Raw genomic sequence first — 23,533 nt, forward strand, 5'->3', positions numbered from 1 at the left:
ATGCCTCTTGAAAAAAATAGTCCTATTCTCTAGCTTTTAGTAAAAGAATCAGATCTTTTCTTTCTTGTTACCTTGGAGTCTTAAAAACTGATTGCTAAGGTGAAACAATTCAATGCATAAGTATGGAGTTAAGTGCCTTTTGGAGGATTTCTTGGAAGAATATTTAAGGAGATACTTAAGGGAGATAGCAAAGATTTGAACAGTCTGTCTTTTTATGTAAGGGCAGAAAGAAAGGTTGTCCAGGTTGTACTGGACACTTCCCTCCCCCACCCCTTTCCTGATTGTTTTATGTGATTGATTTTAAATTCTCACACTGCCACTTTTTTAAAAAATATCTTTTATTTGCTTATATCAGTTGTCATACTGAGCTACTGTCAGAGAGCATTTTTTTACATGAGCAGATTAAAAATGGAATAATATTTGAACCATAGAGCATTTCTGGGGTCAGCATGAGCTGCTCAAGTAAGGACTCTGAGTGCAATTGGGAGAAGTGATATCACCATACTTCTCCCCACTCCTCCTCACCCACCCCAGCCTGTACACTCCTGCTTTGAATGGAAAGGTGGAAACAGGTACTTCTTAGAAGCACGTGGCCTCAGCCGGAGTCGTGTGTGCCCTGTCTTTCCTTCTTGACCCAATAGGCACATGGATTTACTTTTCCAGGAAAGGGGATAGATTTGCATTTCTACCCATACTCTCAGGTCCTCTCTGTGGTGTTTTGTGAAAGGAGTTAGGGATGTATAGTTGTGCCATGAAACAGCAAAACTGACTATCCTGGAATCATTAATGCAGGGTGTACTAGAGTTAGAAATAATCATGAGGGAAGATGACATTTGTACCTCAGTCTACCAAAATAGTAGCAGTAAATTTTACTTGCTAGGCATCTCCTAGAAGCGGATGCTCAATAATTTGTGATAGCATTCTCATGAGTGGAGCCATGCACGTAATTGGACTGAAATGTGGAAATGGGTAGCTTCCTTCTGATAAGAGATACAATGGACCATGTTGCTTATATATCACCCTAGTAGGGGATGTAATTCCCTTCTAAGCAAGGGAAACGGCAGTGCTAAATAGTTTTATAACTTTTTGAATGAGAAACTTTTAGGTAAAGATAAACTGTCAGATAGTATTTTTCAGATGCATTTGCATTAACCATGGGGAAAAGATTGTGAAAAATTATAGTCATGGTTTTTTTTTTTTTTTTTAATTTTAAAGACTGAAATTCTGTTATGTGAACTATGACAATATAAAAACACATATTTAGTTTTATACTAAATCCTTTTTTAAGGTCTTGGCATTTAATATAAAGCAAATCCACACATTTTCTAACTTTCCATAAGTTCCAAAAAGGGAAGGAAGAAACCTCAGTCTTGAAATTTTGATTTTTAAAAATCATGACACTGTTTTACCATGAAATTGAGTAGCTAATTTTTGGTAACACTTTTTGTTTCTTTGTATGTTTGTAATAATGGACATTTTAAAACACGGGAATGTTTTAGTTTGTACAGACTTTCACAAACGTGTGTTAATAAAAATTCATATTGACTCAAGTATAATTGTTAGGTTTTGTTTTTATTTATTTCTTGCTGGTTCACCCATAGACATATCTCATTATCCCCTTTAACGTAGAAAACACTTTGTCTTGCTTATAGACTTAAAAAATTAAAAGCCTAACTGTAAAAAATTAAAAGCCTAACTGTGCTAATCAGGAATTTCCTGTCCATCAGAATAAACTCAGTCTCTTGAAAACTGAGACTGCTGTGTTGTGCTATGAAGTCAGACTGCGTGGATTTGAATCCCATCTGTACTTACTCAGAGTTGTGAGGATTAAATAATACATTGAGAAGGCTTTAAAACAGTGCTTGACACGTAGTATGCTCTCAATTTTGTAAGCTATTATCATCTATGCCTGCTACAGAATCAACATTTTTCTGTTTCCTCGGAGGGAAGATGATAGAGGGACAAATTAGAATGAACATGTATGTTCACTTGTTTTTTTTCCTTCCAAAGTCACTTTCTCCCAAGGTCAGTTCTAGGCCACTAGAACATTGATGCAGCCCACAACTTTTATACCTCTTTTTCAACTCTACATGGTCCACCTCACCTCATACATGCCACTTTATTGCACTGATTTCTAGAGTGCCTTTTTTTTTTTTAGGGATAGGATCCCGCTGTGTTGCCCAGGCTGATCTTGAACTCCTGGCCTCAAGCTATCCTCCCATCTCGGCCTCTCAGAGTGCTAGGATTACAGGCGTGAGCCACTGCACCCAGCCCGTTTTTTATTATTATGAACAAAGCTGCCTTAAACATTTGATAGAGACGTTTTCATTCTTCTTAGGTAAATACCTTGGATTGGGCTTGCTGGATTGGTGGGTTGTATAGTAAGTCTATAGTTAACTTTTTAAGAGACTGTCAAACTATTTTCCAAGGTGACTATACCATTTTTCATTCCCACGAGCAATATATGATGAGTGCTAATATTAATACAGTCTTATTTGCAACCCAAGTGAATTTCTCCATTGACCCTTCCCTACAATTCCCTAGGTAGCTCACCATACTGGTGATAATGATATTTTTAAAATGTGAAATTTATTTACTGAAGTATAGCATATGTACAGAAGAGGGCACATCACAAGTATATGACTTGATGAATTTTCATAAAGTAAACACACCTACATAACTACCATCCAGATCAAGAAATACAATCCTAGCAGCTCACCTCATGCATCCATTCCTATTCCCTCTCTTCCTCAAAACTATTAATATATACTATTCTGACTTTTAATAACATGATTAATTTTGCCAGATTCAAACTTATTAAAACTGGAAAGATGCAGGTTGTACTCATTCTGTGTCTGGCCTCTTTGGCTACACATGTTTGGAAGAGGTTACCTGTGTTCACATAGCTGTAGGTCACAATTTATTCTTGTGCTCTGTAATACCACAGTTTATCCATCCTACTGTTGATAGACATTCGGGTTGTTTCCAGTTTGAAACTAGTAAAAATAAATGCTGCTATGGACTTCCTAACAGCCCCAAACTGGAAACAATCCAAACATCCATCAATAAGACAAAGGACAATCAAATTGTAAGTATATTCATATGAGGAAATACTATTCAGCAATAAAGAAGACCAAACTACTGCTACATGCAACATCATGGATAAATCTCAGAAACACTATATTGATTGAAACAAGCCAAACACTAAAGAATATATAAAGTATGAAGTCCAAGCATAGGTAAAACTTAATCTATGTGGTAAAAATCAGAAAGTGGTTTCTGGTGATGTGGAAAATTGGAAAGGAGAATATGTGGATGATGCAGTGGCTCATGCCTGTAACTCCAGCACTTTGGAAGGCTGAGGCAGGAGGATCACTTGAGTCTAGGAGTTCGACACCAGCCTGGGCAATATAGTGAGACCCTGTCTCTACAAAAAACAAATTAGGCAGATGTGATGGCATGTGCCTGTAGTCCCAGCTACTCAGGAGGCTGAGGCAGGAGGATTGCTTGAGTGTGGGAGTGTTTGAGGTTGCAGGGAGCTGTGATAGAATCACTGCACTCCAGTCTGGGTAACAGAGTGGGACCCTGTCTCTAAAAACAAAAAAAAACCAAAACAACAAATGGAGCATAAGTCAAGGAAATTTTTCTGGGGTGACAATGGAAATGTTCAAATCTTGGATTGGGTGGTAGTTACATGGGTGTATACAAGTGTCAAAATTCAGTGAACTGAACACTTAATATCTGTGCATTCTATTGTATTCAATAGGTATTGTATATCAATTATAACTCAATAAAAATTAGGTACAGAAAAATGCTGCTTGGTCCTAAAAATGCTGCTATAAACTATACCTGGGTTTTGCAACATATATGTTTGCGTAGCTGTTGGGTATGTAGTTAGGATTAGAATTGCTGGGTCATAAGGTATATACAAAGCCTGGTTCTTCCACTTAACAGCTGTATGGAGTGAAGAGGAAAAAAAAAAAAAAAAAACAGCTGTATGACATTGGGCAAGTACCCAGAATCTCTAGAGTTTGCTTATTTGTACCAGGAAGCTAATCTCGCCTTGCTGGTGTAAATCCACAAAGACATTTTCGTTAAACAACAAAAGGACACAGTGCTGAAAAATCTGTTCTCTAGAGTCACAGATTTTCAGAAAATTTGAATTATTATTCCATTAAGAATGGAAAATACCACTCTTACCTAGATGATCTGAGTTACTTTGACACAGAGGAACAGCCTCAATTTCTAACCCAAGTGCACAGCTTTAGATAACGGGTTTCCACATACAACATTCCACATTTATCTTCCCATTGTAGTTTCCAAGGAAACAGGATCCTGACTCCTCTTGCCAGCTTAGGCCTGATGATAATCCCTTTACACAGAGAAGCTTTAAGGTTATCAAAACACTGCTTCTTTTAAATTTTACACTTCATCTTTCCTCCAAATCCTGGAATAACTCTCTCTCTTCCCATGTTTGGTGACATGCCCCATGATTCCTTTGGTGTGCAGTTCCCTTGTAGCAGCAAGTTATTATAATAAACTGAACTTTTTCAGACCACAGGTGGTCTTTATAAGATGGTCTTTATCTTGGAGATTACTGATAATGTGTGCAAAATATGTTCACATTGCCTGGCACCTGATAGGCATTTAAAAATGATAAAATTATTATTTTTAGCATTCATGTATTAATTCAATAAATGTTTATTTGAAGTCTTGTATTTGCAAGGTACAGATTTACTTCTATGAGAGATGCACAGGTGGAAAACCACTTTTATTTTACATGGAGAAAGAAGATAGCAACTGTATCTTCAATTCCTAGTAGAAAAATACCTTTACTGAGCTTCACTTTAAATAGTGTCAAATTCAAATGAAAAAATTCTCAAAACTATTTCATAAAAAGTGCAATTACATGATTTGCTATAGGATTTGGCATAAAACTATGGATTCTAAGAAATGGTAGGGTTTTAATAACCAAAATGAGAGCCCCTCAAATGTCATCTGTCCCTTTTTAGAGAGTAAAAAATGTCCTCATAAATGTTCCATTGAAAAATAGAGATAGCCTTGCTTTAGAAAGCTCTAAGGCTGAATACAGGCTCATTCACACATTTGAGGTCTCCTCCCACACAGGCAAGTAGCTTCCTCTCTCAGTATTTCCCAAACACTACAAAGCAGGCTGGGGTAGGGTGGGGCGGAGAATACAGAAAACACTGCCAGTTCCCCTTTATTTCTCACCATCTTGATCTCCTCCCAATCCAAAATCCTATCCATGTCTTTCCTTTTACCACAGGCTTATAAAATGCAGTCTTCTATGGGAACATGAGGTCATACATTCCAAATTTCTTAAGGGAATGATTTTTAAATTTTGGGAGTCTATTTCTCCAAGAAATCTCAGTTTGGGATATACATGAACAGGCCATTTGGGAGAGATTTAGATGGAGAATGAATTTTAGGGAAGTAGTCAGATGACTATGGAATCAGCTTAGTGTTTGGGTTTTGTAGTCAAACTTCCGTTAAATGAATTAAACTCTCTGGTCTTAATTTTCTCATCTGTAAAAGGGAAAATAATAATGCTTACTTTGCCGACTTACTTTACTTCAACATTTAAAAAACAGACTGTCCGTTATCTGTTCTAAAGATAAAAATATAGATAGAACATTGTCCCTTGCTGTTAAAGAGCTTACGAACAAGTGAATTGCAGTGAGGATGCACACATAGTGCGTGCTCAATAAATATTATTATTTTATTGTTTAGATTAGAAGAGGGGTGGAGGGAGAAATGATCGTGGTTTGGAAACCATAAAAGTGCTCAGCAAATACTACCAAAGCCCTAGAGAATGGAAGTAGTGGGAATTTCGGGTTACAATTTGGTTACGGATCTGAGTTTCAAGGATGTTGAATTCTCCCATATTTGGGCCTGAATTCTCAGAATAGAACAGAATAGGATAACAAGGGCTGAGATCATCTGGTACAATTTTATGCAAATCGAAAATTCTTGCCTCTTGTCACCGTGCCCTGGCGAGAAACAACACTGCCACCCAAGCTCATCCAATCTGATCCCCAACTATGTGACGTCATGGCCCCGCCCCGCACTCCCAAGCCTCACGGAGTCCAGTCTCTAAGCTACAGTTCCTGCACCAATTCTAGCAGCGCCTGCGCACTGTGGAGCGGGGCGGGGCGGACGCGTGCGCGCTGCGTGAGGGCGGGGCTAGTGCGCACGCAGCTTCGGCCCCATCCCCGCCCTTGCTCTTCCCGGTTTCTTCGTCCGCCTGCCGGTTCGGTCTGGCGGCAGCTTCCGGTAGGAAAGCGGTGTAGGGCGAGCCGCTCTCAGCTCCTCGTAATGTCCTACGGTCCCTTAGACATGTACCGGAATCCAGGGCCCTCGGGCCCCCAGCTCCGGGACTTCAGCAGCATCATCCAGACATGCAGCAGCAACATCCAGCGGATCAGCCAAGCCAGTGAGCCGGGGAACCGAGCTGGGGGGCGGGAGCTGTCCTGGCGACAGGCCTGGGTGATACTGCCTGGACGCAGAGCCCGGCTGGGGCCACTGCCAAGGCCACACCTGAAGCCGTCTCGGGCTCTCCATTCTGGGGGCGGCGGACTGCCATCCTCGAGTCTGTCAGGCCCGGGTGCCGCGAAGGTCCCGAGCCCCAGCTAAGGCTCGAGTTTCTTCGGAGTTCTGCCCTCACAGCATTGGGGCCAAAACAGCAGACTTGACAGCCCGAGGGTGGGAGGGGGGTGTGCATCACCTCGAGAGCAGTGAGTGCGTTGACTTGGCGCAGTGGTCAGCCGAGTTTTTCCTGTCATCCGCCTTCCCACCCACCTCGCTTTCCTCTTTGGCCAGTTTGGATTGGAGTTGTTTACTGATTTAGGCTTTAGGTTTACATTCTGCTCAGCCACTGGCTCCTCGGAAATGAGCAACTTTCAATTAAGGGAAGTGGCGAGTGCATGTGTTTGGGTGACTTAATACACAATTCTTCCTGTAATGAATTCGGAAATCAAACACAATGACTAGTATTTGAGGGCTGGGATTTCTGTTTTAGTAAAGAGAATTCACCGAAAACATTTCAATTTACATTATTTTGTCCTTTGTAGCAAAGAATTTGGGTATATTTTTGGATTTCAAGCAAATGGGTCTTTTGTTTTCCTTCCCTATTTAGCTACTCTTTTGTACAAATCTGATGCACAGAGAAGCTCAGGGACTTAGCCACAACCACATAGCAAGTAAGGAATGTCATTGCTTGTCTTTAAAACTCCCTCCTCACCATTAGGGTCTGAGTGAGACTGTGGCTGAACCAGCCAAATATAGGCTGGTGTTTTGTTTTTTTTTTTTTTGCTTGAAAATCATCTCAGAGCCTTATAAACAGGTCAGTAGCAACTTTACTTAGAAAGAAGCGTTGTCATCATCCTTGTTTATTATTGTGCTTTTGTGAACTTGGCTGTACTCTGTTAATAGGTAGAGGTAGTTGGTCTTGAATTAACAATTATGTCACTTTTAAATTTAAATGTATATTGTAGAACTTGAGAGGTGGAAAGTTTCTGATGGGAAGGTATTGAGACTGGGGGATTTAGAAGTAGAAGGAAAAATATAGGGCCTGTTAAAACCAGGATTAAAAAAAATTAATATGACCACAGTTTAGAAGGTATAGTACTTTGTGTTCCAATTTCCTTTTGTGAAGGAGCTGGAATACAGGTTAGATCAGAAAATTCTGGTTCAAATGTGAAATTTCTTGTGGAGGCTAAATCTAATTTTAATGTCTATTTGTGAAATATTCATTCAACATATATTTGCATATCAGGCCATGTAGTAAGTATGGGAACTGGCATGGATCTTTTAACAGGGAGCCTGTGGAGTACATAAATAACCAAAATATAAAGTTAAAAGGGATCAGTGCTATAGAAGAGATGTAAATAACATTATACAGGTATTCTGGGGAGAGAGAGATCATTTTTTAGTTGGGAAGGCATTATGGTGTTTGACCTAGGTCTGGAAACAAAGTGGAAAGGATTTAGACCTTTGAAGGTTAAGAGAAGAGCATTCCAGGAGGGCATGGTAATGGGAAAGCATAGAGTGTATAAAGAAAAGTAGAGTAATTTGATTTGGCTAGAGTGGTGGACTCCAGAAAGTAGTGGGGAAAAAAAGGGTTGGAAAGGTAAGTTGAGGCCCAAACATGAAGGACTTTAAATGCTAAGCTAAGGGGCTTGGATTTAATTCTTTAGGAAAGTATAAATTGAATTGGAAGACAGAAAGGCTGGAATCAGAGATATCAGTTAGGGACTGTGAAAATGGAAAGAAAGAGAAGGATAGGAGAGGTTTCTTTGGTGATAAAATTGGTAAGATTTAGCTGTTGTTAGGGTATTGGGCTCAATCATTATCATTTTATGGGCTGGGAAACAGACTGAGAAAGGTTAAATAATTGCAGAGCTAATATATGACAATATCTGAAAGTGAAACCAGGTCTGTCTCTTATGACCAGCAATTTGCTTTTTCATAATTTTTAATTAATATTACAGTTCTGTAGAAGTTAACACTTCAAGTATACAAGTGGCTTGTTTTATCATTTTCCAGGGGACGCTCTGTGGGGGAAATACCTGAAGCTGTGGTGCTTTCTCTTCTTGTGCTGTGTCCATCTCCTCTGCTAGATTGTTAGCTCCTTTGAGCCAGAGGACATGACTTATTCATCTTTATATTTCCACTGCTTATCTCAGTCCCAAGCGTATGATAGATTCATTTATCTACTATGCAACAAATATTCTTTGAGCACCTGCTATGTCCTGGGGTAGAGCAATGAACAAGAGACAAAAGCCCTGTCCTGATAGCCTCTGTGTGTGTGTGTGTGTGTGTTTGTTTATGTGTGTATGGATATATACACGTACACTCATACACATATGCATATAAATATCGAGTAAGAAATGCTATGAAGATAAAGCAGGGTAAATGGATAGAAAGTGAGGGAAGAGAGGGTAGGTGCGTTATTTTAGGTAAGTTGGTCCAGGAAGGCCTTTCTGAGGAGGTGACGTTTGAGTGAGTAGACATCTGAATGATGTGAGAGAGAGAGCTATGTGAGTAGCTGGGGAAGGCATTCTAGCTAGGCAGAGGGCAAGAGCAAAGGTCTTGGTTTGTTCAAAGAAGAGCAAGGAGGCTAGTGTGGCTGGACTACAGTTAAAGAAGGGGAGTGGAATGGGAAAAGAGGTCAGAGAAGTAGCCAAGGATCAGATCATATAGGGTCTTGATGCATAATAAATTGTATTCAATTGATTTGAACAAATGAGGCTTTTTTTTTTTTTTTCCATTTGATAACTCTTGCTGCCTTTTCTCCCTTGTACTATGTGGTACCTACCATATCCTATGACTCTAAGCAGTGTGAGTTGAAATTCTTCCCTTGGGATTGTTTGGTGAGGAATTGGCAATTTGAAATTGATAGAATAACATCGTGTCTACCCAGTTATCAAGCTAGTCCTTATCCCCTCCAACCTCTCCAAGACATGGCCAGCATACCCAGGTATACCCTTGGAGTGTGAGCTCCCAGACATATATCCACACGCCCATATAGCCCTGCAAGGACCTGTAGCCATTGAAAGTTTGAGAGAATAGCTATTCTTTTTTCTAAATTGGTCAACCACAGAAGTAGGTTTGGAACTGCTGAGCATGTCAGCCTGAAATACGGCTGCCCACTGTGTGGATTGTTATAGGTACAGCTAAGGTTGACTGCCTGGTACAAACGGTTGTTATCAGTGTTTGGGGGGTACAGAGGAAAAATAATTGACGCTGCTTATTGTGGAAAAAAGGGTCTGGGCAAGCATTGCTGAGACAGATATAGGTAAAAACCTCGTAGCCTCAAAGTTAACTCTGAAGGGATTAAAGAACAGCATTTCTGTTCTTTATGTTGCTAATTTATTGATAAGATTTTGTTTACTAACAAAATAAGAAGCAGTTAAACTTTTAAAATTGATTAGCATTAAATCCTGTGGGATCTTCTTTCAAAGTTACTTCCATATTTGCCCCTTACTTTTTTTTTTTTTTTTTTGAGACAGAGTCTCACTCTGTTGCCCAGGCTAGAGTGAGTGCCGTGGCGTCAGCCTAGCTCACAGCAACCTCAAACTCCTGAGCTCAAGCGATCCTCCTGTCTCAGCCTCCCGAGTAGCTGGGACTACAGGCATGCGCCACCATGCCCAGCTAATTTTTTCTATATATATTTTTAGCTGTCCATATAATTTCTTTCTATTTTTAGTAGAGGTGGGGTCTCGCTCTTGCTCAGGCTGGTCTCGAACTCCTGAGCTCAAACGATCCGCCCACCTCGGCCTCCCATGCCCCTTACTTTTTATATTTCATTGTCATCCTCTTAAGTCTTCATCAGCTCAACATCTGTATTCCAACAGCATACTCCTGGTGTCTTTGTAGTTTCACCCATTCTACTTCATCCTGAAAATACTATCAACAGCATGTCTAAAGTCCTGTTTTCATTATACTGCTCACTTCCTCTAGAGCCTATGGTGGCTCTGTGTTGTCTGCTGCATCAGATCTTAACATTCCACCTTACTTTCACTCTCTGTGATCTTAACCCAAATTAGCCATATTTTCTAGTCCTCCTTACTCTTTTCTGTAGGCAGGCTATTTTTCTTAACGTCCCTCAACTCTATTTTTTGGTCCAAGTTTTTGTTCCTTATGTTCCTCCATTCTTTAATATTTTTCCTCTCCATACCTCACTGGCTAACTAAATTATACAAATCCTTTGAGTTGTGTTTAAATCCTGCCCCTTGGAACTAAGCTTTCCTTTGCTTCGAAAGGTAGAGTGAAGTCAGAAAGATCATGGGCTTTAGGGTCAGCAGATCTGTGACTGAACCCCTGCTCTTCTACTGTACTGTTAACCTTGAGCAGGTTATTTTCCCTTTTCATCTGTAAAATGAATGGAATTATTAAAAGGAGATGTTTGAAAGTGCCTAGTGTGCTACCTGGTGCATAGCAGACATTCAATACCCTTGCCCCGCTATAGTGTCGCCCCACTATAGTGGGCGGGCTCAGGAGGCATACTGCCTTGGGTTTGAATTCTAGATGTGCTTCTTACTGGCTGTGTAAACACATTGCTTTACCTCTCTATTTCTCAGTTTCCTAATTAATGAAGTAGAGTTAATAATAACCTACTTCATAGGGTTGTGAGGATTAAATGAGGTAATTTATGTAAGGTGCTTTAAACAGTGCCTGCTACATAGTATGTGCTTAATAAAGTTAGCTATCATTTTGGTTTTTTCCTTTGAATTTGCAAGCACTTTTCCCTTACAGTTTAGCACTTACTTATATTCTGTATTCTTTAATTCATTTGGGCTTTTTGACCTTGTCATTCCAACTAGAGAGATCACTATTAGTTTTGTTGAGATAGAGAGACCATGTATTATACACATCTCTTAAGCCACAGTGCCTGGCACAGCAATGGATATGTAGTTGGCATTCGATATGTACTTAATTGATTTTATCATTGCTAAGTACATTTTCCTTGGTCTTGAGTTTGGCAGTAATGATAGCTATCCTTAATTAAGTGTTTTTATGTGCCAGATATTGTTCTAAACTTAGCTTCATATTATCTCATTTCATCTTGACGACAACCATATGAAAGTTCTCTTGTCATTCTCATTTTTTAGTCGAAGAAGCTGAGCACAGAGGATTGGAGCCTTTTGCTCAAGATCACTCAGCTAGGGAGTGGAACCAGGAATCAAACATAATCTTAATTCAGAGCTTCTGCTCCTGACTGTTACTTATTCTCTCACTGGGATGGTAAATGGAAAATTGTACCTTTGATATTAGGTACCCATTTCCAGTTAGTTTAGAGCTTTACTATTGTAGTATAGTCACTATTTTTTTTATGAAGTGGCTATTTTTAAATTTTCATTGTAGCTATATAAAAACAGAATATAAACCTAATTTTCAGAGTTAAACACTGAGATGACTTCATTGTCATAATCATCACATAGGCTATCATTTTCTCATTTGGTGTAAATAACGTTTTTTTGTTGGATTTGTTTTTTAATATACTGAATTAGAGCATTAGATTCTGTCCAGTGACGAGAAATTTTTTTCCTACCTGTGATGATAGTTGCTTTCAATATTAGACTTTTATTTAGATTAAGGTTCATTTGGAGATTCAGATTCTGCTGTTACCAGCTAGAAGCACAAAAGGAGTGTTCAATTTAGTGTAGTTCCTAGTATATATGTTATGTTATCTGTAATGTCCAATTTGTACAATTTATAATATATAAATCAATTTGCTTCGTATTGTTTTAAAAGTTTTAGTCAGGACATGCTTTTAAACTTGAGAAGTCGGGGGAAAAAATGACCAAATATTTCCATGAAGAAAAAAAAAGAGAGAGAGAGAGAGAGAGAGAGAATGGTCAGGCTGGGTGTGCTGGCTCACACTTGTAATCCTAGCAAGACTTTGGGAGTTCTGAGACAAGAGGATACCTTGAGGCCAAAAGTTTGAGACCAGTCTGGGCAACATAGGAGACTCCGGAGGCTGATGTGGGAGGATCACTTGGGCCAGCCCAGGGGTTCAAAGTTACAGTGAGGTGGGGCTCAGTGGCTCACGCCTGTAATCCTAGCTCTCTGGGAGACCTGAGGCGGGAGGATAGTTGGAGCTCGGGGGTTCAACAGCAGCCTGAGCACAGTGAGACCCTGTCTTTCCCGAATAAAAAAGAAATACAAAAAAATATGTATACAAATTTACAGTGAGCTGTGATTGTGCCACTGCACTCTAGCCTTGGTGACAGGAAGAGACCCACCCTGTGTCAAAAAAAAAAAAAAAAAACAACCCCCCCCCCAAAAAAACAAACAGAAAAACATAAAACAGTAATAGGAGAAATTGAGTCCTAGTTTAAAAAATAACAATATTGCTAAAGCAGCTCTCTGACATGTAAAAAATAAAGAAAAAAAAATAACAATATTGGGCCAGGTGAGGTCACTCACACCTGTAATCCTAGCACTTTGGGGGGCTGAGGTGGCAGGATCACTTGAGGTCAGGAGTACGAGACCAGCCTGAGCAAGAGCAAGACCCCGTCTCTACTGATAATAGAAAACATTAATCAGGCCTCATGGCATGCGCCCATAGTCCCAATTACTCGGGAGGCTGAGGCAGGCAGATTGCTGGAGCCCAGGAGTTTGAGGTTGTAGTGAGCTACAGTGATGTCACTGTACTCCAGCCAGGGTGACAGAGTGAGACTCTGTCTCAAAAAAAAAAAAAAGAAAGAAAAAGAAATAAATTAATAAAAATAACAAAATTGCTTACATGGAACTGAAGGACTTACCTTTATCTTTGGCCTAGTCATTAGGTTTCTAGGATTATGTAGCATTTCATAAAAGATACCCAATTATTTTCATCCAAAATGTTGAAACACATTTATCTAAAGAAGAGCTTTTATTTACTAGAATGCTTGGAAAAGGAATTTTCTCATTAACCAAGTTGACCAGAAAACTTTTTTAGATTCAACCTATTTGGTAAAAATATTTCCAAAAGGTATCACTTTTCCTTTTAGATATTTTAATTACAGTCAAATGAAAATAAGTATATATGTAAACATTTTATTCCTTTTTGTGCTTTAGGTTTATTGAAGGATACAGTTCTTTGATATAAAATATATGGGTCGTTGAGTTACTAGATTTCAGGCCTCATTATTCCTCGCTTATGTATTCATTCATATCTTCTACCTCAAGGAGAGTACCATAATCTTAAAGGGAGGCTAACCCAATTAATCAGTAATTATTTGTGTATCCAATGGGTGCCTGGCACTCTGCTAGACTCTGTTGAGTATCCTGTAGATGGAAGGAGGTTGGGGAAGGGAAGGGAGCAGGTTAGAGCAAGGACATCAGCCTATCTGGAGCAGAGAGCTGTTTATTAAGTAAGGGAGGTATCAGATAAGGAGGGTGGGGCTAAGTGGAACAGTGGGAAATCCAGGCCTGCCTTGTGTAGCTACATTCTGTTTCCATTAAGAGTCAGGCTTTTGAGAGAACATAATGTGACACAAAGAATGTAGCCATTGGAATTAGCCCTGGGTTTGAATTCTAGTTATTATGACACACTGCTCCAACCTATCAGTGGCTTCCTATTTCATTAAACTCCGGAAGTCCTTTTAATTAGGCAGCAAGGTGGGGCATGCTGGCTTCTGCCTGTAATCCTAGCACTTTGGGAGGCTGAGATAGGAGGATCGCTTGAGGGTAGGAGTTTAAGACCAGCCTGGGTAATATAGCAAGACATGTCTCTACAAAAAAAAAAAAAAAAAATTGTTTACAAGGCCCTGTATAATCTGGCTCACCACTATCTCTTTGGCCACTTCTCTAATCTTGCTCACTCTCTAGCCACCCGGCTTCCTTGCTGTTCCTCTGAGTATTCTTGCCTTGGCGACTTTGTACTAATTACTCTTTGCCTAGACTGCTTCTCCCACAGATAGCTGCATGGCTTGATCTTACACTTCCTTTAGATCTCTGCTTAGTGTCACTTTATCAGAGAAGTCTCTCTGACCACAGGGACAAGAGTATGACTATGACCCCAAAGTTTTATTTTATTTTATTTTATTTATTTATTTTTTATTCTTTTTGAGACAGAGTCTCACTCTGTTGTCTGGGCTAGAGTGCCGTGGCATCAGCCTCTCTCACAGCAACCTCAAACTCCTGGGCTCAAGCGATCCTACTGTCTCAGCCTCCCAAGTAGCTGGAACTACAGGCATGTGCCACCATGCCCGGCTAATTTTTTGTTTCTATTTTTAGTTGACTGGCTAATTTTTTCTATATTTTTTAGTAGAGACAGGGGTCTCGCTCTTGCTCAGGCTGGTCTCAAACTCCTGACCTCAAGCAATCCTCCCACCTTGGCCTCCCAGAGTGCTAGGATTGAGCCATGGCACCTGGCCCCAAAATTTTATTTTAAGGAACACCATTACCATAAAATGAATTTGGAACAATCTCTTTTCTTTTCCTTCCCTCCCCCTCCCCTCCCCTCTCCCTCCTCCTTTCCATTTCCCTTTCCCTTTCCCTTTTCTTTCCTTTCTTTTCTTTTCTTTTCTTTTTTTTTTTTTTTTGAGACAGGGTCTTGCCTTGCTTTGTTGCCTGGGCTAAAGTGCACTGGTGTCATCATAGTTCACTGCAATCTCAAAGTCCTGGGTTCGAGTGATCCTTTGGCCTCAGCTTCCCAAGTAGCTGCGACTACAGGAGCAAGCCACCATGCCAGTTTTTTGGCCATGCCACTAGCCACCAGCTAGTTTTTCTACTTTTTTGTGGAGATGGGGTCTTGATCTTGCTCAGGCTGGTCTTGAACTCCTGGCTTCAAGCAATCCTCCCATCTTGGCCTCCCAAAGTGCTAAGATTACAGGCATGAGACACCTTGCCTGGTCAGACAATCTTTTTTTTTTTTTTTTTTTTCATTCTTTAAGAGATAGGTCTTGGCCGGGCGTGATGGCTCACGCCTGTAACCCAGCACTGTGGGAAGCCGAGCTGGGCCGATTGTTTGAGCTCAGGAGTTCGAGACAAGCCTGAGCAAGAGCGAGACCCCCATCTCTACTAAAAAAAAAAATACAAAGAAATTAGCTGGACAGCTAAAAAAAATATATATATATATATAGAGAGAGAGAGAGAGAGAGAATTAGCCGGCATGGTGGCGCATGCCTGTAGTCCGAGCTACTTGGGAGGCTAAGGCAGTAGGATCACTTGAGCTCAGGAGTTTGAGGTTGCTGTGAGCTAGGCTGACACCATGGCGCTGTAGCCCAGGCAACAGAGTGAGACTCTGTCTCAAAAAAAAAAAAAAAAAAGAGATAGGGTCTTGCTCTGTTGCCCAGACAGGAGTGCGGTGGTACAATCATAGCTCACTGCAACTTTGAACTCCTGGGCTCAAGTAATCCTCCAGTCTCAGCCTCCCAAGTAGCTGGGATTACAGGCGCACATCACTATGCCCAGCTAATTTTTAAAAAGACTCTTTGTAAGGCCGGGCACGGTGGCTCACGTCTGTAATCCTAGCACTCTGGGAGGGCCGAGGCGGGAGGATTGTTTGAGCTCAGGAGTTCGAGACCAACCTGAGCAAGAGTGAGACCCTGTCTCTACTAAAAAAATAGAAAGAAATTAGCCAAACAACTAAAAATAGAAAAAATTAGCCGGGCATGGTGGTGCGTGCCTGTATTCCCAGCTACCCGGGAGGCTGAGCCAGGAGGATCGCTTGAGCCCAGGAGTTTGAGGTTGCTGTGAGCTAGTCTGACGCCACGGCACTCTAGCCCAGGCAAGAGAGTGAGACTCTGTCTCAAAAAAAAAAAAAAAAAAAAGACTTTTTGTAGAGACAGGGTCTTGCTATGTTGCCCAGGCTATTCTTTAACTCCTGGCCTCAAGCAGTCCTCCTGCCTCAAACTCTCAAAGTGCTTGGATTATAGGTGTGAGCCACCATGCCTGGCCTTGGAACAATAATTCTTAATTTCAGAATTCTAGTAAGTCAGGCTTCTTTCCTATTAGACACGGAAGCATTTTATGTACATTGTTCCTATATAATCACAAATTATACAATATATATTTCCTCATCTTATTCCAGTAAGTCAGTCATTTAGCAGTCTGCTGCTTCACAAGTGAAATTTTGACATTAATCCAGAGAGGATAGGAAAGGCTTTCACAAAGGAGACTGAGTTTGGCTGGAAGAGCCTTATGCCTTTGTGTTATGTTATCATTCAAAGTTCTGTTGAAACTTGAAGATAAGCATGTTTCCTCTGGGCAAAGAGTACTGTATTAATGCATTCTGTACTCCAGCTACTTATAATAGAAGACAATGAATGCTCTTAGAAAGCAAGCAAGCAAACAAAAATTCATACAACTAACTTCCAGCCTCTATGAACGAATAAATCTCTCCCACCATCCCCACCAACCAGATAAAGAAAATGGAAAGCAAGGCACAAAAGAAATCAAGGGCTCTATTCCTGTTGTGAAATCAGTGGGGGACAGGGATGTTCAGAGTCCCAGGCAGGCTGGGCTTGTGTTAGAATAGTTCTCCGTATGAACAGATGATTATTTCCTCTGGTTCCTCTGGCCCTCTGCTTTCTTGGTCCAGGTCAGGGTTTTCTTTCTTTCTTTCTTTCTTTCTTTCTTTCTTTCTTTTTTTTTTTTAAGAGAGATGGGGTCTTGCTGTATTGCCCAGGCTAGACTTGAACTCCTGGGCTGAAGCAGTCCTCCTGCCTCAGTCTCCCAAATTGCTGGGACTGCAGGTGTATGCCGCTACTATGTCCACCCAGGCTAGGGTTTTAAACTTCCAGGATTCAAACATGACCATTCCTAGTTTTAGCACAATATCTAGGAAAAGGTAGAAAAAGCTAAACAAAACCATATTTATTTGACTATATTATGATATGTACAGCATAGTTGAAAGAACACGGCCATTGGAATCTGATGTACCTGGGATTGAAATAGTGCCCTGGTATTTATTAATTGTGTACACTCAGACTGTTGCTCCGAAAATTAATAAGAGAATGTATAAAAAGCTCTTAGTATAGTACATGGCACATAGAGGTGCTCAGACAGTGGTAACTTATTATTAATAATAAATGGACATTGTCTTTCCAAAAATGTTTGCTATAGAAAAATTATTATATATTGATGGATTTCAATTTTTTATTTTTGCACATTGATATTTGGTATCAGAGTCCTTCTAGTAATGTTGAAATTTTTCACCAGTGCCAAAGGAGATCTGGAAAAATTAGCAAATTTGGGAGAGGATGATAAATAAAACCACTCCCTTCTACTTAGTGACATAGTTACTCTGTAGGAGAAAGGTGAACGTTGTAATTAGTTTTTGGAGGAATGTATATTGGTTTTAATCATAGCATGGTTTCCATTAGTTGCATGTACTTATTCTGGATATAGAGACCAGTGATCTGAGAAGTAGGGAGTTCATGATAAATGTATTTTTCTTTTAAATAAATCTTTTCCCCCTCTCTCCCCAGCTGCTCAGATAAAGAATTTGATGAGCCAACTAGGAACTAAGCAGGACTCAAGCAAGCTACAGGAAAATCTGTGAGTATCTTCCTAACAAGGTTGGGTTTTGCGAGGGCCCTTTGAGGACACACTTGACGTCCTTGCTGCGTGGCTGCTTAGGTTTCAGGTCTGTAAAGTCAGAATGAGAGGCAGTGGGTCATGAGGTAATAGCTATATCTACAAGAGGAGCGACAACATGTATTAATGGATTGTGGTCTCTACTGCCTGTTATAGTCCTTGAACTCTGGTTCTTTCTTCCCTTGGGCAGTTTAGCAGAACAATTTAGGGAAGTAGAGAAGGGAACTAGTACCACTCTTAGACTATTTAAAAGCTCACAACTCTACCTAAATGAGCCTACTCTTTGGCATAGGACTCCTGATGATCTAGTCTCATTGGACTTCCAGCTATAGTTGGCCTTCCATATTTGTGGGTTCTGCATCCATGGATTCAACCAACCACTGTTCAAAAATATTTGGAAAAGATAGGCCAGGGGCGGTGGCTCACACCTGTAATCCTAGCACTCTGGGAGGCCGAGGCGGGAGGATTGCTTGAGCTCAGGAGCCTTGGGACCAGCCTAAAGAAGAGTGAGATCCCCGTCTCTACTAAAAATAGAATTAGTTGGGGGTTGTGGCACTTGTCTGTAGTCCCAGCTACTCAGGAGGTGAGGCAGGAGGATGCTTGAGCCCAGGAGTTGGAGGTTGCAGTGAGCTATGATGACGCCACTGTACTCTACCCAGGACAACAGAGCGAGACTCTGTCTCAACAACAACAACAAAATATTCGGAAAAAAAAATTTCATCTTTATTAAATATGTACAGAGTTTTTTCTTGTCATAATTTCCTAAACAGTATAACAACTGTTTACATAGCATTTACATTGTATTAGGTAGTTTTTTCTTTCTTTCTGTTTTTTTTTTAGGTATTTAAAGTATATGGGAGGATGTGCAGAGATTATATGCAAATACTACACCATTTTATATCAGGGGCTTGAGCATCCACAGAAGGTCCTAGAACCAATCCTCCACAGATACCAAGGGACTACTATATATAATATAATATTAGAAAAATGTATTCAGAATGATACAAGGAGAGCCTGAGGGAGAGGATAGTGGACTGGTAGTAGGAACTCCTGATTCCTTTTTTTTTTTTTTTACTCTCTTGCCTGGCTAGAGTGCCCTGGAGTCAGCCTAGCTCACGGCAACCTCAAACTCCTGGGCTCAAGTGATCCTCCTGCCTCAGCCTCCCGAGTAGCTGGGACTACAGGCACGCGCCACCATGCCCAGCTAATTTTTTCTTAGTTGTTTGGCTAATTTCTTTCTATTTTTAGTAGAGATGGGGTCTCGCTCTTGTTCAGGCTGGTCTCGAACTCCTGAGCTCAAGCAATCCTCTCACCTTCACCTTGGCCTCCCAGAGTGCTAGGATTACAGGCATGAGCCACTGCACCCAGCCTCCTTTTTTTTTTTTTTTTTTTTTTTTTTTTGAGATGAGTCTCACTCTGTCACCCCAGCAAGAGTGCAGTGGCATCATCATAGCTTACTGCAACTTCAAACTCCTGGACTCAAACGATCCTCCTGCTTCAGCCTCCCAAGTAACTGGGACTACAGGTGTGCACCACAATGCCTGGCTAATTTTTTCTATTTTTAGTAGAAACGGGGTCTTGCTCTTGCTCAGGCTGGTCTCAAAGTCCTGAGCTCAAGCAATCCTCCTACCTGGGCCTCCCAGAGTGCTGGGATTACAGGCGTGAGCCACCACCCTGGCTACTCTTGATTCTTTTTATCACATCCTTTTCAACTCTTATTTCTGGTTTTAGAAGTTCTAGTCTTCATCTTTAAAATATACTAAGCAATATTCTTTGTTTCCTATCCTAGACACTGTGAAGCGAAAGGATGACTGTTATTACTGTGAGCTTTTTCCAGGGAGATTTGAAATATCTCTGGGTATTTTAGTACTCTCTGGGGTGTTCAAGCCCCTGACTGACTCCCTCTTATTTTTAAGTCCCTTATTTTTTATCCTGGAGGCCCATTTGCAATGAAAAAACATTAATAATTAGTAGTGTGGCATCTTAGTTCATTTGGGCTACTATAACAAAATGCTATAAACTGGGTAGTTTATAAACAACAGAAATTTACTTCTCATAGTTCTGGAGGCCCAGAAATCCAAGGTCAAGGCGCTGAAAAGTACAGTGTTTAGTGAGGGCCTGCTTTTTCATAGATGGCACTTTTTTGCTGTGCCCTCACTGGGTGGAAGAGGCAAGGCAGCTCTTTGGGACCTCTTTTATAACAACACTAACTCTATTCATGAGGACTCCACTCATGATCCAGTCACCTCCCAAAAGACCCCACCTCCTAATACCATCACCATGGGGGTTAGGATTTCAACATATGAATTTTGAGGGGGACACAAACATTCAGACCACAGCGTATAGATTCTCTGTACTCCCTTAAAGCCTTTTTAGAAATGGCCAGAAAGTGGAAGAAACCATGAGTTAAAGGAGTTCTTTTTGTATTTCCACTTCTTTCTAATCCCACTTAATATATTACGTGTTCTCTCTTTAATTTCTGTCCCTCCCTACTCTGTATGTATTTTTAAACAGCCTAGGGCTTCTTTGTTTTGGAAGTAAAATCCAGAGAGTCAAGTGTAAAGAGTAGGTAGGGAGCTGAGAATAAAGCTGAAAAAGAACCAGCTTTAAGCAAGAGTGTGGAAATTGATCTCTGGAGGTTGTTCCCTAGGGTAGGTAGGAAGCTATGCTTTTAATGCACATTTCATCCAGCCACCTGTGCCTGGGTTCTAGTCAGTGGACTGTGACAGACACTAACCATGCAGAATTCCCGGGCAATTCAATGTGAGAGTTTTATGGGAGAGTTCAATGTGTTAAAACCATTAGATGTAGGTGTGGGTGGCATCATTTTCTCTTATGTTTTTATAAGAACTGCAGATATGTTTTTCTTTTCTCCCCCAAAGAGTTAAAATTCCTGATTTGTGCTTCCCTCAGCAGGTGTCATTGAAACAGGTTCTTTCTGCTCAGTAATGTGAAGATGTCTTGAAGTGGGTTTACTTGGGTAATATTTATGAAATTTTCTTGTGAACCTGGGCATCTAGGGGACCATTTCTTCAAATGGCCCTTCATTCCCTGCATTGTGAGACACACTGAGAACAAAGTGGTTCTGAGTATAACTGCTGTCAAGAAGTGACAATATCCTGAAACATATCTTTTCTCTCTTAGGCAACAGTTACAACACTCCACAAATCAGCTCGCCAAGGAAACAAATGAATTGCTGAAGGAATTAGGGTCCTTGCCCCTTCCCTTATCTACTTCAGAACAGGTTGGTATTTTCTGTTTTTTTTGTTTATTAATAGGAAAGGACTTTGTATTAGTAGAAAAGCAGTATGTGGAACAAAAATAAAGTGGCCTTTGGTGCTACATACATCTTTTCTGAACCTCAGTTTCCTTATCTGTAAAGTGAGGGATGTGTGACTGTTGTGACAATAGAAAGAATGTATGCACCAAATGTGGCAAAGTTTCTGGCATTTAGTAGGTACTCAATATGTGGTGGCCACTGCTATTATTAATAACATCATTAATACATTAATAAAATGGATTTAACCGATGAGCAATCTCAATGTTTGCATCTTTTGGGATTTGGCTAGCAGCTTTCTGTTTGCAGGCTTAGTCCTAGTTTGTTTTGTATGGAATATCTAAATTTTAATCCAACGTCTTTCTTTCATATTTTGCAATCACCTTCATGTCCAGTAATGAGTCATTCACAGGTCTCAGGTTAAAGAAATGCTCAGAGAAAAAGATTTCTCTTTTCAAGTCATTTTGTTCAGTGGCCATTTAAATTGTTTTTAACAACTTTTACTGGGATTCATTGTTCCCTTAACATGCCACGTCTTTTCTTTACACATTGTGAAGTCAGATGTGTTCCCTCCATCATTGTGCCTAGGCTCTTATACCTATCATTCATGGTCTACCTCAGGTCTCTCTCTCCCTGGAAAAAAGGGTTCTTCATCTATCTTAGCCCATCACGATTCTATTTTGCTTTTAGCTTCTTTATTACTCATGGGGGCACTTAATTTAATATTGCTTTTTTTTCCCCCTAAGAGCCTATGGAAATGCATGCTTTTTATTATTGAACTTTTTAAATGATGATGTCCTATCTCTGATGGTTCTGAAGACAAAGCCTTCAATTTCCCTATCCTGGGTTGGTGTTTTATTTCTTTATTTATTTTTGAACAGAGTCTTGTTCCGTTGCCCTGGCTAGAGTGCAGTAGCATCACCATAGCTCACTGCAACCTCAAACTCCTAGGCTCAAGTGATCCTCCTGCCTCAGCCTCCTGAGTAGCTGGGAGTACATGTTTGCACCACGACGCCTAGCTAATACTTTCTATTTTTAGTAGAGAGAGGGTCTCACTTTTGCTCAGGCTAGTCTCAAACTCCTGAATTCAAGCAGTCCTCCTACCTCGGCCTCCCAGACTGCTAGGATTACAGGCGTGAGCCAACGTATCAGGCTGGGTTGTTTTTCAAACTGTGGGTTGTAGCTAGTGGAACGTGAAATAATTTTTGTATATTGTGATCAGCATTTTAAAAAACTGAAATAGGCCGGGCGTGGTGGCTCACGCCTGTAATCCTAGCACTCTGGGAGGCCGAGGTGGGCGGATCGTTTGAGCTCAGGAGTTCGAGACCAGCCTGAGCAAGAGCGAGACCCCATCTCTACTAAAAATAGAAAGAAATTATATGGACAGCTAAAAATATATATAGAAAAAATTAGCCGGGCATGGTGGTGCATGCCTGTAGTCCCAGCTACTCGGGAGGCTGAGACAGGAGGATCGCTTGAGCTCAGGAGTTTGAGGTTGCTGTGAGCTCGGCTGACGCCACGGCACTCACTCTAGCCTGGGCAACAGAGTGAGACTCTGTCTCAAAAAAAAAAAAAATAAATAAAAATAAAAAAAAAAATAAAAAACTGAAATAGAGTATAACTATCAGTGTGTGTACCATGTAACAAGGGTAAATATTGTTCCTTGAAACTTTTATTTCATATATATGTGCATGTATGGTATTAGATCATGATGGCAAATTCTTACTGTGAGTCTCTGTTAAACAAGTTTGAAAAGCATGAGTTTAACCCGGCCAGCTGTTCCATGTAGCATATGCTCATTCTGGAGTTTTGGCATACTTTTGCATAAAAGAAAGGAGCCAAGACTAGATGCTTTGTCATCTTGCTACAAAGTAGCTATGGTAAAAAGTAATCTTAATGTAATTACCCTTTGATTATCTATATTTGGGCTGTTTGTTTTAGTCATTACTCTTGCTGACGTTTCAATTATGGCCCAGTTCCCCGTTGCCATCCAATGTGTCCATATTGCTCTCAAATTACCCCCTTTTTCCTCCCAGCTGTGCATTGGGGGAATACACACTTGTAGATGGTTTTTACAGTAATAAAAAGGAGTCTTAGGGTCTGATGCAGAGTATTAAAAGCACTTAAGAGTTAAATAGTAAACTAAGCAAAATATAAATAGAAAGTTAAATGTGCTACCAAAACAAAATTCACCAAATGGATTCC

The 23,533-nt window shown here is 40.5% G+C and overlaps 1 protein-coding gene across 1 annotated transcript in view; it reads left to right on the plus strand.

The window, feature by feature from the left end:
- Nucleotides 1–6,246: 6,246 nt before the first annotated feature.
- STX12 (syntaxin 12) overlaps nt 6,247–23,533 on the plus strand; it is a 33,306-nt gene continuing 16,019 nt past the window's right edge. The window contains exons 1-3 of the mRNA XM_069477533.1: nt 6,247–6,454; nt 17,943–18,012; nt 21,196–21,295. Of these exons, the coding sequence (XP_069333634.1) occupies nt 6,337–6,454; nt 17,943–18,012; nt 21,196–21,295 (288 nt within the window). The 5' untranslated portion in view covers nt 6,247–6,336. The remainder of the gene's footprint in view (nt 6,455–17,942; nt 18,013–21,195; nt 21,296–23,533) is intronic.

Source organism: Eulemur rufifrons, chromosome 8 (assembly GCF_041146395.1).
Source record: "Eulemur rufifrons isolate Redbay chromosome 8, OSU_ERuf_1, whole genome shotgun sequence".
In the NCBI taxonomy this organism is placed as follows: Eukaryota; Metazoa; Chordata; class Mammalia; order Primates; family Lemuridae; genus Eulemur; species Eulemur rufifrons.